The 14,829-nt window shown below is 40.6% G+C and overlaps 1 protein-coding gene across 1 annotated transcript in view; it reads left to right on the top strand.

Annotated features, from left to right (window-relative positions):
* The window catches only part of OPN5 (opsin 5), a 30,028-nt gene extending 16,861 nt beyond the window's left edge, over positions 1-13,167 (top strand). Inside the window, exons 5-6 of the mRNA XM_037056108.1 lie at positions 9,435-9,676; positions 13,104-13,167. Coding sequence (XP_036912003.1) covers positions 9,435-9,676; positions 13,104-13,167 — 306 coding nt within the window. The remainder of the gene's footprint in view (positions 1-9,434; positions 9,677-13,103) is intronic.
* The last annotated feature ends 1,662 nt before the right edge of the window (positions 13,168-14,829 follow it).

Here is a 14,829-nt window from a genome sequence, read left to right as displayed (position 1 = left end):
TACTTTGTGGCTATTTTTGCCACTAGCATACTGAGAAGCCTCACAAATGGGTGACATTTGTTATTTACTCTGGCTGACAGTGGTTTAACACTTTTTTGTGTCTGGAATTTTTGTGTTGAGGATTTTTTAACATTTTGTGTCTTGCTGAAGAGTGCAGGGAGCACAGATTGCCTCTTAATTTAAAAGATATGGAAGGACCAGTTATTGAGTTTCCAAGATTCCATTGCAACTAGAGTGCAGCAATGACCCTAGGTGCAGCCACAGCAGCCTGTCTCAGGAACTAGTGATACCAGTTAGAGGGGCAGGAAGATCTCTTTCCAGGCCAGGGCTACAGCTGCAGTAGTGTCTGCATCAGAACCAGTTCAGGGAATCATTTTGGGTTATCACTTCTGTGTACTTAGCCTCAGTTCTAAGTCCAGAAGTCCCAGTGAGGCTAGGTGCTAACCAACACGGTCCTTTTCTGTCTCACTCAGCCCAAGTGAATTTCTGTTACTTGCCACTCAGAATCTTGACCGATTGATTCACCTTGAGGCAAGTACTTCACTTCTCCGGGCTTTAGGTTTTTTTCTCTGCAAAAGGAGGTGTGGGAGGAGAATTAAACGATAACTCAATTGCTTTCTAAAACTCGGAGGTTCTAAGAAAATGGCTGGATTGGTTAGACTGTGTAAATGTCTGTGGTAATAGCTCTGACTTCTAAACCCACTGGCCTCTCCACCTGACCTGAGTAGGTGCCCCCGCAAAGAAGCAGCGACCCCATCTCAAGGGCCTTGGCTCATCCGTGATGAATAGAGGACTCTCCCTTGTTTTGTTGAAGCAGATACTTATTAATTTATATTTTCTATTTTTTATTCCAGCTGCAGCCTAGTTGGGGAATACTGTGTTCAGTTTTAGACCAAAACTCTAAAACACAAATGCATGGAACGACATGACCTGATTTACATCCTCTCCTTTCAAACACAGCTTTTGCTTGTTTATAGAGTAGTGCTATTTTAAGATTTGAGAAAATTCCAACTTGAAAGTGCAGAATTTTTCTTTTGCTTCTTTTTTTAAAAGTCAGAATTAATATTTTCTGCTTGGATCACAACCAGGGCTACCATATGGCAGACCCACCAAAGCTCTCACAAGTTTTTCTATATAGGTGTATAGAGGAGGGCCTGGGGCAGTTGGTTCTAGCCATCGTCCTTCTGCTCATACAGAAAGAAGGAAGAAACTCAAACTAGATTTTCTTAGAGTTGTTAAATTATTTACTTTCTTAAGGGTGGTGTGAAAGGTTAATATCACCACCCTTGCTCTTATATAGATACGGGGGCTGGGGAGCCAAAGGAGAGAGGTCATGACGGTCAAGTTCTCTGCCTTCCTCCAGGGCATTGGTTATATCACTCAGCGACAGGCTGCCCACCATGTGGAAGGTAGTAGTCTTCTAACTGGAATTTGCTATTACACTACTATCTTTTAATATCATTTTTCCCTCTGGTTGGGAGGAAATCTATAAACTTTCTAGCTAGACTCAAGTCAGAAAACCAAATCTTCTCATTCTTATGGTCCTGTCAATTTTACGCTTTCCTGAGCAGGTAGGGACCCTCCCCTTCCCATTCTCTCCATGTAGGGATGTGGTGATCTTTCTTATTGCCACCTTATCTCATCCCAGGCACTAACAGCTATTTCTCATCTGTAGTCTAGCTGCTTCCGTAAAGTGACTCAGTCTTGATATCAGTGGGGACTTTATTCCATCTCTTTGGTCCTCCTGTGAAGCCTGCACTTCCACATCAACTCCATGTCCTCTTCTCATCCATGTTACTATTCCAGGTGACACGTGGCTCCAAATGTTGACTGAGTCTCATCCAAATCTGGGCAAAGAGCCTGGTGGAAGGAGCTGAAATGGTGGTTCTTAGAGAGTCAGGGGTTCCGTCTCACTCACATTTGTTGGCGGAGCTGAGCCACGACTGGGATCCAAACCCCAGAGGACCTCCCTATCAGTGGCTGTCCCACCATTCTGCACTGCCCCAGGACACGGAGATGGCAGGACCTCTCTTCTTGGAAATCTTATTGCTGGAATGGGTCAGGTGTATCGGGTCCAAAAGAGGAGCCTTATATAACTTGGAGAACCCAATCCTATTGTTCTATTATTGCTTTAATTGGTTAATTTACTGGACCTGACCAATATGGACAATGTTACATCACACTTGATACAGCCTGGACTGTAGCTTCAACCTGGGACTATCCCCTGATCCTCTGCAGCAAGATGTATTTGAAATGAACCAGGTTGCAGATGTGTGTGATTCTTTTGTATATAGAAGCTAAACAAGTATTCTATGAGTTTCCTCCCACAAAACTGCCTAATTTAAGAATTTAAAGTTTTCCTGCTTTCCCAGTGAACCAAAAGGCAGTGATAAAAGTGAAGTAATTAAGAACTTAGTAGAATAGACAGGTACAGGTAACTGTGTTAGAACTGGTTGAAGGATATCTGGGAGAGAAATTCTGGAAAATAAAAATGAGGACACAATTAAAAATAAGGAAAGTCAAGAACTGACTAAGGAAATGATCCAATATGTTCCAAATTGAGTGGAAATTTCTTAGAAAACTGAGTGGAACATGAAAGTTTAGAAAATTTTTGTAGAATATATCTTAAAAGTTTTAATATTTTAATATTTAATATTTTGTGGATTATAATTTTGACAGGAGAAGGTTAAAATAAATGTGTCTCAGTTTAACTTTGTATTTACTTCAAAACCATGCATATTTTCAGTACATTTTAAATCTAGGATTCTATCACTCTTTCTACTCTAAACATTCTTTGTAGTTACTCAATTTAAAGTATTTAGCTTTGGACTTCTGGTCAAAATGGCAGCATAGATAACTGCTCACCTCATCACACAAACACATCAAAATTACAACTAAATTATATAACAGACATCACTCAGATCCACCAGGAATCAAGTTTAATGGAAGTCTGAGAACTACAGAATCGAAGAAACCACATCTATACAGACTGGGAGGAGGGGTAGAGAGGTGAAACAGGCTGAGCCCACAACCAAGAGTGGTGGATAAAAGTCTGGGAGGGAGGGAGGAGTCCCAGCTCCACACCAGGTCCCCTCAGCCCAGGGTTCCAGTGCCAGGAAGATAAGTCCCCACAAATTCTGGCTGCAAAAACCAGTAGGGATTGAGTTGGTAAAGGAAACTTCTGGAGCCCCAAAGAGTTCTTCTTAAAGAACCCACACATGGACTCACCTACTCACTCACTCCCTCTGAGCTCCAGCACCAGAATAGTGGCACATAGGGAGGAAATGAAGTAGCAGACGTCAAGGTGGGACTTGGGGAACAGCTTTCTCTGAGACAGAAACTCAGGCAGAAGCCATTGTTTCTTTTCTGAACCCACACCTCACAGAGCCACAGAGCTGGCAGGCTGGTACCATATCCAAGACTCCATCAACCTGGCTAACACTGTTTGCCCTGCCCTGGAGATCCAGTGGCTTTTCCATATGAATGACTGGTCTTGGCTTATACTTCACAACTTCCTGAACCCTTTCAAATAGGAACAGTTGGCCTCAGTGAGCCCCCATACCTCTTACAAAATTGCCCCAGGCCTGGCACTTGCAACAGCCAGACTAGACTCACAGTTCAGCTTATCCTGGGAATGTCCAAGCCCAGTACAAGTAGCAGCCACCTCATATGACTTTATAGCTGAGACATGGTGGCCCTGGGCAAAACACAGGTTGGGAATGACCTTGGCCAGCATCAACCAGGCAATTCCAGGGCCTGTGCACTCAGTGGAGATCTGAAGACCACACTGGAGCACCACCACAGCCCTGCACAGCTGATCCTCCATGGAAGGCAGAGGTTTGTGGTCAGTGGTCACAGCCAGTCCTTGTAGCCTTCTGGCCTGGGTAAATCCCTCCCATTTATCTGCCAACAACAACCAAGGCTCAACTACAAGAGGGTATACTCAGCCCACACAAGGGACATACCCAGAGTACCCAGCATTTTGTGAAAGGGAAGGCTGTACCACTAGACCCTATAGCACACCTACTGCATTAGGCCATGCTACCAAGACAAGGAGTCATAACTGCTCTACCTAATACATAGAAGCAAACACAGGGAGGCTGCCAAAATGAGGAGACAAAGAAACATGGCCCAAATGAAAGGACAGATCAAAACTCCAGAAACAGAACTAAACAAAAGGGAGATAAGCAATCTATCAGATGCAGAGTTCAAAACACGGGTTATAAGGATGCTCAAGGGACTTAATAAGAACCTCACCAGCATAAAAAAGATCCAGTTAGAAATGAAGGATACACTAATAGAAATAAAGAAAAATTTATAGTGAAACAATAGTAAAATGGGTGGAGCCAAGAATCAAATCAATGATTTCAAACATAAGGAACCAAAAACCAACTAATCAGAACAACAAGAAGAAAAAAAGAAGAAAAAAATGAGGATAGCATAAACAGCCTCTGGGACAACTTCAAACATTCCATCATTCTCACCATAAGGGTTCCAGAAGGAGAAGAGAAAGGGCAAGTAATTGGAAATTTATTTTAAAAAATAATAAAATAAAACTTCCCTAATTTGGTGAAGGAAATAGACATGCAACTCAAGGANTAGTAAAATGGGTGGAGCCAAGAATCAAATCAATGATTTCAACCATAAAGAACCAAAAAACCAACTAATCAGAACAACAAGAAGAAAAAAAGAAAGAAAAAAAAAGAAGAAGAAATGAGGATAGTATAAACAGCCTCTGGGACAACTTCAAACATTCCATCATTCTCATCATAAGGGTTCCAGAAGGAGAAGAGAAAGGGCAAGAAATTGGAAATTTATTTTAAAAAATAATAAAAGAAAACTTCCCTAATTTGGTGAAGGAAATAGACATGCAACTCAAGGAAGCACAAACAAGATGAAGAGTCCCAAACAAGATGGATATGAAGAGGCCCACTCCAAGGCACATCAGAATTAAAATGCTAATGGTTAAAGATAAAGAGAAAATTCTAAAAGGAACAAGAGAAAAGCTGTTAGTTACCTACAGGGGAGTTGCCATGAGACTGTTGTCAGTTAATTTCTCAAAAGCAACTTCACAGACTAGACGGGATTGGCAAGAAATATTGAAAACCATGAAAAGCAACAACTTATAGCCAAGATTGCTCTACCCAACAAAGAATCATTTACAGTGAAGGGCAGACAAAGAGCTTCCCAGACAAGAAAATACTAAAGGTTTCATCATCACCAAACTATTATTGTAAGAAATGTCATAGGGACTTATTTAAGAAAAAGATCAATACTATGGACAATAAATGACAATGAATAGATATCTATCAACAATTGAATCTAAAAACCAAACTAAGCAAACAAGAAGAACAGAGACAGAATCATGGATATGGAGAGCATTTTGATAGTTGCCAGATGGGAGGGGGCATAGGGGAATGGGTGAGGAGGAGAAGGCATTAAGGAGTACAAATTGGTAGTTACAGAATAGCTATGGGGATGTAAAGTACAGTATAGGAAATAGAGTGGCCAAAGAACTTACAGGCTTGACCCATGGACATGAACAATGGTGTGAGGATGGCCTGAGGGAGTGGGGGGTGCTGGGTGGAGGCAGGCAAAGGAGGCAAAATTGGGACAACTGTAACAGCATCATCAGTAAAATATGATTTAAAAAAGTATTTAGCTTTATTCTAATCTGAGTAAAACCATACTGATTTATTTGCTGTGTTTAAAATTATAGTATATTTAATTCTCCTATGTCTTTTAAAAAGGGATAACGTAGTGTCAATATTTTAAGTCCTTTCTAATGCCCATTACACACTCCTGTAACAGTAAAAAGTATGTAAAATGTGAAAAATATTGTGGACTAAGTACCAATCTATTTTTTTGTCAGAAACTTTGGCAGTAACACAGAAAACAGCTTTTAAGATACTATGAAATTATCATATGACTTACCAAAGGAGAAATGATGGAGCTCTGTTAAGTTCTAAGGCATCTGCTAAAGCTACCTTTATTTATCTATTTATTGTTTATTTGGGGCTTGAGAAAAAAATCCCCTTAGTGTAAGCCTGGAAGCCTCCATTCAATTTACCCACAAAATGTACACAGACCAAACCAAACACAGCCTCTCCTGGGTAAGCTTCTGCAGAAAAATGGAAAAACAAGCAAGTAGGAGACCTGCGCATGTGCTGTATGCCTCATTTATGACTGTGAGGCACAGGTGAGAATTTTGGCTCCGGACCTTAAAGCAAGCAGCAGGGCCCAAAAGGCTGAGCTTCAGAATGTGCAGGAGATTTGGAATAATTTGATTCATCTCCTTCGGATTAGATTTTCCTACTTGAAAAGTAAAGTGAAATAAATATTATTGGTGTTTTTTTTTTTTCCTGCTGCAGTTAAGTTTTAGAGACGAGCCTCAAACTTTTTGGGTGGAAATTTGGAATCTGAGCCTTGGCAAACACAAGGCATATGAGCCAAATCCGGCCCTCCACCTTGTTTTATTTGGCCCAGCACCTTGTTTCTACCAGGCGGCAGTACCAAGCTCCTTGCCCCTAGTTAAGGAACCGTTACATTTATACAGTCCTAAAATTTTACTCGGCCCTTTGAAGGCAATTAAGGGGCTCCTGTGGCCCCTGGTGAAAATGAGTTTGACAGCGCTGATGTAAGGGTAATTTCCCAGGCTTCCTTGTTAACACACCCCATACACGTGGGGTTCACAGGGTGCACACACACTACTGACAAGCTGTTCACAGGTCAAATAGACTGAAAGGTATGGATCATTCCCCGTGTCCAATATTATGCTCCCACAAAAGCATATTGAAATGCACATGCACACAAATGAGTTTGCTGTAGGGAAAACTTATCCAATGGGATTTCAAAAACTTAACCAACTGGATTTCTAAACATTGGTGCTTTACCTTTATTGATAAGACATTTTGTGTCTCATTGCTCATCATTGATCTTTCACACCAGTTTGTCATGACCTTGATGTTGGGAACCATTTTACTTCTTAAATAAGGGAGAAGGGGGGAAGAAGTGGCCCCTGGCCTCAGATAGCTCTATTCTTACATCTTCCCAGGGTTTTAGGGAACTCAGAGGTAAAAGGAAGGCACATTTTTCTAGAGAGTTCAAGTTGGGTCTAATCATGTTTTTTCTAGCCACACACCCATCCCCATTTTATTTCTACTGTGGCCAGGGGCATGTGATCCTCAGGTCAACCAGGGTCATGTGATGCCTATGATGCCAAGTCCATAAAACAGCCTGGAGTAGGAAGAGAGGCTGGCAGTGCTAGGGTACAGGGTATACTGAGAAGAGGAACATAAACACAAACAACAAAGCCAGGTATCCACTACACAGAGGACTCCTTTGAATGTGGTGTCTTTGTAGCAGGTCCTACAGAATAATTGAGCAGAATAATCCTTTCTGCCCCATGTCATTTTGTTATCATGTTGATTAGATGCCAGAGGAATATAACTTACTTATATTAATTACCCTATAGTAAAATTGTTTTGTTATAAGTTGTTTCACTTAGAGTTGCAGAACCTACTGATGATGTTTTGTGAGAACTTACAGGGTTTACCTTACAGAAAAATATTCTCGTAGATGACAATTACTGAAGTTAGCATGCTTTCTCTCAACAAGGGCCTGAAATAGCTCAAGCTGAAAATTAAAACGAGAGCTTGGACTTTGTTTGCCAGTGTCGGTACCCTGACTGAGACCCCTCATTCTTGTGTAGACTGTTGCCTACACAAACCTGCTACAAGTAAAGATTCTGTGTGGGCAGAGAATTGTGGACACACAATTCTGTGTGTCTGCTCCATTCATTGCTTTATCCTCAACACAAAACATACAGGAGGTGCTCAATAATATTTACCGATTGGATGCATAAACGGTGACCCTTAACACCTCATGGTTTCCACCTCCTCCATTTCATTTTGCAGGCTAATCTTCCTAAGATAGCTCTCATTATGCCTCCTGCTTAAAACTTACTACTGCCTGAAAACATAGGGAATTAAGTGCAAGCTCAGTTATTTGTTATATAAAACTTTGAATATATAGATGTTATCTTTTTTCCAGTTTTATCTTCCTTTGTTGCTTTCCCATACACCAAAGTGAATTGCTCACAAGTTCCTACACAAACCTCACACATACCTATCTACGTCTTTGCTCATGCGGGTCTCACTATTATTCCTTTATTTCCACTCACCAGTATGCATGCTATATGCTACATCCCTTATGAAACTTAATGTGTACCACAGCATATAATTTTGTCCTTGTAGCACTTAAATCCTATTCAGCCTAGTACTGTAGTTATTTGCGTTTTAGAGGGATACAATTAAGGCACAGGCTGTGCTAGTACCTCTCACAGCACCTGCTAGTGTCTCGCACAAAGCACTTTCCAAAAGAGAGTTTGCTGAGTTAAAGTGAGATGATGTGTAGGGTCAGGGAGATAGTTACAGGGCACTAATTAAGAGTATATTACTGCAAGGACTGAATTGCAAATGATAAGAAACTAGTAAGGATATTTTAAGCCCTATTTCTAATTATTCGTTGGTCTGAAAATTAAGAGGCCACTAAAATTAACAAAATTTTGTAAGAGAGAGAAGTGTTTTCTGGAAAAGTTGTGTTCTATACAACTGTGTTCCTTTGGTTAACGCTCAGTGGACTCTCTTTTCCTCTGTAGCTAGTGAATTTCCATGAACTAATCCTCAAACATAAAAAAAATGAGCCAAAAGAAATAATATTTAATAGAAATCTCTGAAGAAGATTCATATTAGAATTTCAAACAAGGGTAGGGTTTCTAAGTTTCCTGATCTGGGAAACTAATCTGGGTGATGCTCAAATACTGAACAGGCTGACAGGGTCCAGAAGGGAGAGGGGAGAGAATCATAGGGGAAAAGGGGATGGACTCACATGAACAAGTATAAAGGACACATGGACAATAACTAAGGTGGGGGGTGGAAATGGGAGGGAGGTGGGGAGCACTGGGGTGGGGCAGGGCTGGGAATATAAGCCAAAAAACTGTACTTGAACAAGAATTAAATAAAAAGAAAAAGAAAAAAATAAAATTTCATCAAGGTGAATATATTTTCTATCTAATTTTTAAGTGAATGAAGGCTGAGAAATCTGGAAATTGCAGGAGCACTGATGTCTTTTTGGCATGATTTTCTGCCCATTGTAGGCACAATCTGACTGTTTATAGAGGGTAAACTTTGGGCCTTTGGGTACATTCAAATTCTGGAGCAGAGAATAAATGAGATGTGGTAAGTGGGGAAAAGAATTACCATGACTTCTTCTCGTCGAATATTTCAGAATTTTGTATGAAATCATTCCTATGGACAAAAGAAATAGAAAGATAATAGACTTTCTTAGGTATAAATAGGCTACCTGCCTTTCCCCCACATCCATCATTTCTACCAGGTGTCTTGATTTTGTTCTCTGTCGCTTTCTCTCACCAGGTGGCCATGTTGATTTGTGCTGGCTTCCTGATTGCCTGGATTCCCTATGCAGTGGTCTCCGTGTGGTCCGCTTTTGGAAGGCCAGACTCCATCCCCATACAGCTGTCTGTGGTGCCAACCCTACTTGCGAAATCAGCGGCAATGTACAATCCCATCATTTACCAGGTCATCGATTACAAATTTGCTTGCTGCCAAAGTGGCAGTTTGAGAGCGACCAAGAAGAAATCTTTGGAAGACTACAGGTAAAATTTTAGAAGCTAGAAATTAGCGATACTTTCTTGTTTCAGAATCCCACAGGGTTCAAGCCACTCTGATATGCTGCCTTCTTAGGGTTGGTGCTTATCAGTTAGTGTAAGGAGGGATTTATTTTCTGTTCCTGAAATCAAGTCATGAAATGTGTAGGGGATGGTGACAGGAGTAGAGTGAGAAATTCTGTTTTTTAAAAATATTTTATTTATTCATGTTTTAATTACAATTTATATTCAATATTATTCTGTGTTAGTTTCAGATGTACAGCATAGTGGTTAGGAGTCCCCTGATGTTCCCAGCATCCACCTGATAATGCACAGTTACCAGGATATTGTTCATTATATTCCCTATGCTCTGACCTACACCTCCGTGACCATTCTGTAACTAACAATTTGTACTGCTTTTCATTCTTTTGTTTCTGATTGCCAAGCAACTAGGACAGGAAGTTATGTTCATTTGAAGAACTGTTCATTCTTCTTATGTTCATTTGAAGAACTGTTATCTGAGACCAACACCATGTGACTTCAAGACTGCTATTCCACATGGCATCAATCCAAAATGAGTTCTCACAACAGAAAAGATTCTCTTGTTTGAGAAAGTTCTACTATGAGCTAAAAGTATGAGATTTGGGCAGGCAAAGATAGGAAGCAAGGGAGGTGACATTTTTACTCTCTGCCAGGTTCTTCATTTTATTTTTACAAGAGCCCCAATGTTATTCTTGCACTTCTCTTTGTCAGATAAAGAAACTGAGATTCAAGGACAGTGGGGGTTAAGTGAGCTGCCAGAAAGTAGCAGAGCAGGTATTTAAATTCAGGTCTATTGGGTTTCAAAACTCGTTCCTATTCATCTTTGCTGTTTCTACTACACAATGCACAAGTGAACCTGGGGATCCAGCACCATTTTTCCTGGAGACTCAGGGTAGGTAAAGAGTTGAGGACTAGGGGTGGTCTTCTGTGTCCACTCAGGGCCAGTCTAGCGGTAGAACATGGAACAGGCATTGGAACTCATGGTCTGAGGTGAGGGCAGTTGAGAAAGCCCAGGATTTTCTGAGCCCACTTTTTCCTTAGTCATTTGAAGCCTAGTTGTTTTTCAAAACTATTTTCCTCAATTAAGTAGAGAACAGAGTGAGGAGAGGGTAGAACTATGAGAAAAAGTGGGTTTTCATCTTGTTCTTTCATTGTGCTTAAGTGACCAGTCTTTTCACTTTTTGTTCCCTCACCATTGAGTACAGGATCAAATAAAAAAGATAATTAAAAAATACATGGTGCTGTCATTGTTGCTGTGGCACAGGGGAAGAAACACACCATTTGGAGGTGGAAGACCAGTCTTTGAGATCAATTTTGTTATTTGAAAGAGCTCTATATTGGGGGTCAAATTTACTAGTTGGAGCCCAGGACTGGGATAACTGATGGCCATACTCCTCGTCCTAAATTGTGAGAATTACACCAAAGGCCTGTGTGGAAAGGGCTAGGAAGCAACCGTTACTCCCCCTGCCACTGTTGGAGGTTAATGACTGCTGTTGAATTAGAAAAAATCAAATGCTGAACCAAAATAAATCTATTTTGGAAGTAATAACATTTTGCCCTTATCAACTATTAATACTCTATTATGAATATAGGGAGAGAGAATACTTTTAATAGAGCATTCATGAGAAAAATAATGAGTCATCCTCTGAAGGAGATGGGAGTTTGGCAGGAATAGCTGAAAGCAAATTTCACCCACCTTGTAATTCTGCCTCATACTGACTCCATGTTGGGAACCTGCACTCACGAATGTGAGCAGCACATGAATACTCAATACTCAGCAATAAAAAGAGAGATTTATGTGGAAGAAAGTGAGTTAAGGCTACAAACCTCTGGAGAAATCACCAGGAAAGAAACAACTCAGTTCCCCTGCTCCCATTAGCCACTTATGCAAAATATGGCCATTGCTTTGCTGGAGGAAGCCAAGGGCTGTTTTTTTCCTCACTCCAGAGTTCCAGCTTTCGGTGGGAACAGCAGGCAGTCATGTTGAAGCAAGGAGGAGCCCTTAGGTTCTAGGGGCTGGAGCATCTTTCAGGGGAGGAATGCTAAAGAGTTTAGAGGGACCTGCTTCAGACAATGGCGGAAGGGGGAGAATTGACCATTAGGGGTTTCTTTATAACATCCCAAAGAAGAAAGAAATCTTGTTTATCTTTCTTGTGATTAAGGAGCTAAGAAAGTAGGCAATATGGAGGTCTGTAGAGTGAGATGAAGAGCCATGCAGTCAGTTTAGAACGGTGCACGTTTTACCAGAACAATTAAGTCAAATTACTCTATATTAATTGATATCTGTATTCTTTCCTTTTCTGAGCTCTGAAATGTATTTGCTTTTAAGGGAAGACCTCTTGGGAAACAGTTTGATTTCAAATAAAAGAGCTAATGTGTTGAATATGAATGAGATTGTGGAAATAAGTTTTGAGTGAATGTAATAGTTAATTGAAAGTTAACTTATTTCTTCTCCCCAACCCCTGTGTTGGGTCTCTTGAGATTTTGGTGGGAGCCGATAAAAAATATGGCCAAGAGCCGCTTTTGAAATGTTGTTATTCACCTCCCCTGCCCAGGGTATCCAGAGTGGTCTTTGACATTTTGTAAATAATTTCTCTCCACCTTGCTGTGTGTAAGAGACACCTGGGAAACAGACAAACTAGTGCTATGTGGACCTCACCTGCAGAGATTCCGTTTTAATTGGTCTTGATTGGGGCTAAGCTTCAGCTGTTTGATTGTTTAACTCTCCAGATGATTGTCATTTACAGGCATTGTTGAAAGCCAGTGAGCCAGAGCCTGGGAAAGAAAATCATTAGTGCAGCTCATGGACTCATAGGCCTTTCACCTGCCTGCGTAGATGCCAATGGTCCGATTGTCAGTGGAAGGTGAACCAGACTGCAGATGCTAGGCCTTTCTTAGATGGATCAGAAAAGTTCAAAAGACACAGGGTACATAATGAAGGATGAAAACATTTTACATTCTGAGGATTTTAGTAAAGATAAAAAACAAAGAACAAAGCCCTAAATTCCACATTGCTATGTAATCAAACTTCCCTGACCACCTTAGTTTTAGAGCTGTCCTTGCAAAAGAGTGCTCTTCTAGTAGGTGAATCCCAGGGCTCAGCCCAGTGGTAGATAGGTATGCAGTGAATTCTATCCTGGAGGACAGCAACGTCACCAAGGCACAGAAAATGTGACAGGGACAAGTGGCTTGTTTTGGGGAAGCTCTACCCAAGGGACTTCTTAACTTTGAAAATCCTAAATTGAATGACTACTTTTCATCATTTTAATTTGACTCGTGCATATAATATTCATGGTAGTCAATTTTGACATGATTTACATATATATGTGTGTGTGTATATATATATATATATATATATAATACATGTTAAATTGCATATTTCTTCTATATCTAGGCTACACACCATAACCACTGTGAGGGAGTCCTCCGCTGTGCTGGAAATCCATCAAGAGGTATGAAGAGGGACACGGCATCACTCATGGACACAATTACTTACTTATTTGCCTCTTCACTGCTGTTAATGTTTGATTGCAAACACACTTTTCTCTTTAGTATATTTTTATATTTGTATACTTTTCTTTTTTTCCTTAAGCCAGGATTTACTGGGAAAATTCCAATGGTCAAGAGGAATCTTGATTATAGGATGCTACTTTAAGGAATTATTGCTGGAAAGTGTCTCCCTGGAATTCTCTTTTTAACACCTATTGTGACACCAAACAGTATTAAGTCTGAGATATTAAGAAAAATGTTGAAAAGTTTTCTCTATCAGAGTGTTACTTAATTCCACTGCATCATAATTGTTATTTCTTAATGTAGGGCTGAGAGGCCGTTTATGGGGTTCACTGAGGTGGGTGATCGTTAGGTCCCTGGCTGCAACCTGGCTTTGACTGGTGTTTTGATTCCCACAACCATTCTCTTCTCCTGCTGACAGAGGGTCCCAGTATAATGGTAGAGATCCCATAAAATTATTCCCTAGGGAAATCAAGTTTGCCTCAATTCCCTAAAAGCTCTCGTATCAGAATTTAAGGACTAAAGTAATTCCCACTGATGATAATTTTACCTACATAGGTTTTTCTCATTAAGTTCTACATACTAATATAGTAGGTAAAACAGGCCATTTACCAGCTATAATTATTGGAAAAACAAATTTAGAGACAATAACTATATATGTGTTGTTTCTTTTGTTTGTTTGTTGCCTTTATTCTTTCTTGTGTTTGTTCTTTCTTTTCAACAAATACCTTGTGATGTTTATGGGTAAAGAGTGACATAGAATTTCAAAGACAGATAGATCACTGTCTTTTAAGAGCTAATGAAAGAGCAGGCATGTAAGTACTAGATCCAAATTGGTCTTCAAATCCGTATCTACCTGATCATCTTTCCTAATCCAAAGAAAGGGCCATTTATTTTGCAATGGTTTTAACTCAAGCCTTAGGCAGGTGTTCTCCATGCTCTCCAGCTCCATCCACCCCCTACTGCTCTGTGACTCTTAAGCTATGCTCACCAATTCTGATCCTACCATTCTGACCACAGCTGGTGTTAAAAGTAAGAAAGGGAAGAGAGGCCCCTTCAGTGCCTCTGATAATCTCTCCAGTCCTTGCATTCAAGTATTTACAGAGCATAGGACCCTCCCCAAAGGTCAGCTCTTGGTACACAGCACCTTCAATTTCTTTGTGTTTTCGTTTTCTTCAGAGTTAGTGTGGGGATGAGAAATACGCTGATGTGTAGCAGTGGTTTAAGATTAGTGCTAAATAGCTGTGTGTATAAAGCACACTTTATGATTACAGCAAAAGTAGGATAGTTCTGCCTGTAGTGTGGGGCTGCATGTCAGAGTCTGAGAAACGAGGAAGAATTTGTCATAAGACTAGAAAGGAAAGGGAGTTTCAGGCAGAGTGCAAAGTACAGAGGTGTGAAAATAGTGTGGTGCCACAAGTGGAGGGGACACAGGTATAGACGGCAGAGCCTCTGCCTGTGCAGCCTCCCAGCTTGGTGTCCTTTGGCACCCCGTAGAATGGGAAAATAACAGCAGAGGCAGGATTAGATACAAGAGGCTTTGTTTATGCTGTTATATGAATTTAACCTTGAACATAATGGAGAGACCCTGCAGGATTCTAGGCAGGAAA

The sequence above is a fragment of the Sturnira hondurensis genome, unplaced genomic scaffold, assembly GCF_014824575.4.
Source record: "Sturnira hondurensis isolate 20B ecotype Veracruz unplaced genomic scaffold, ASM1482457v3 Scaffold0000880, whole genome shotgun sequence".
NCBI classification, from domain to species: Eukaryota; Metazoa; Chordata; class Mammalia; order Chiroptera; family Phyllostomidae; genus Sturnira; species Sturnira hondurensis.
Note: the sequence above shows the minus strand (reverse complement) of the source record. Positions and strands in the feature narration are given on the sequence as shown.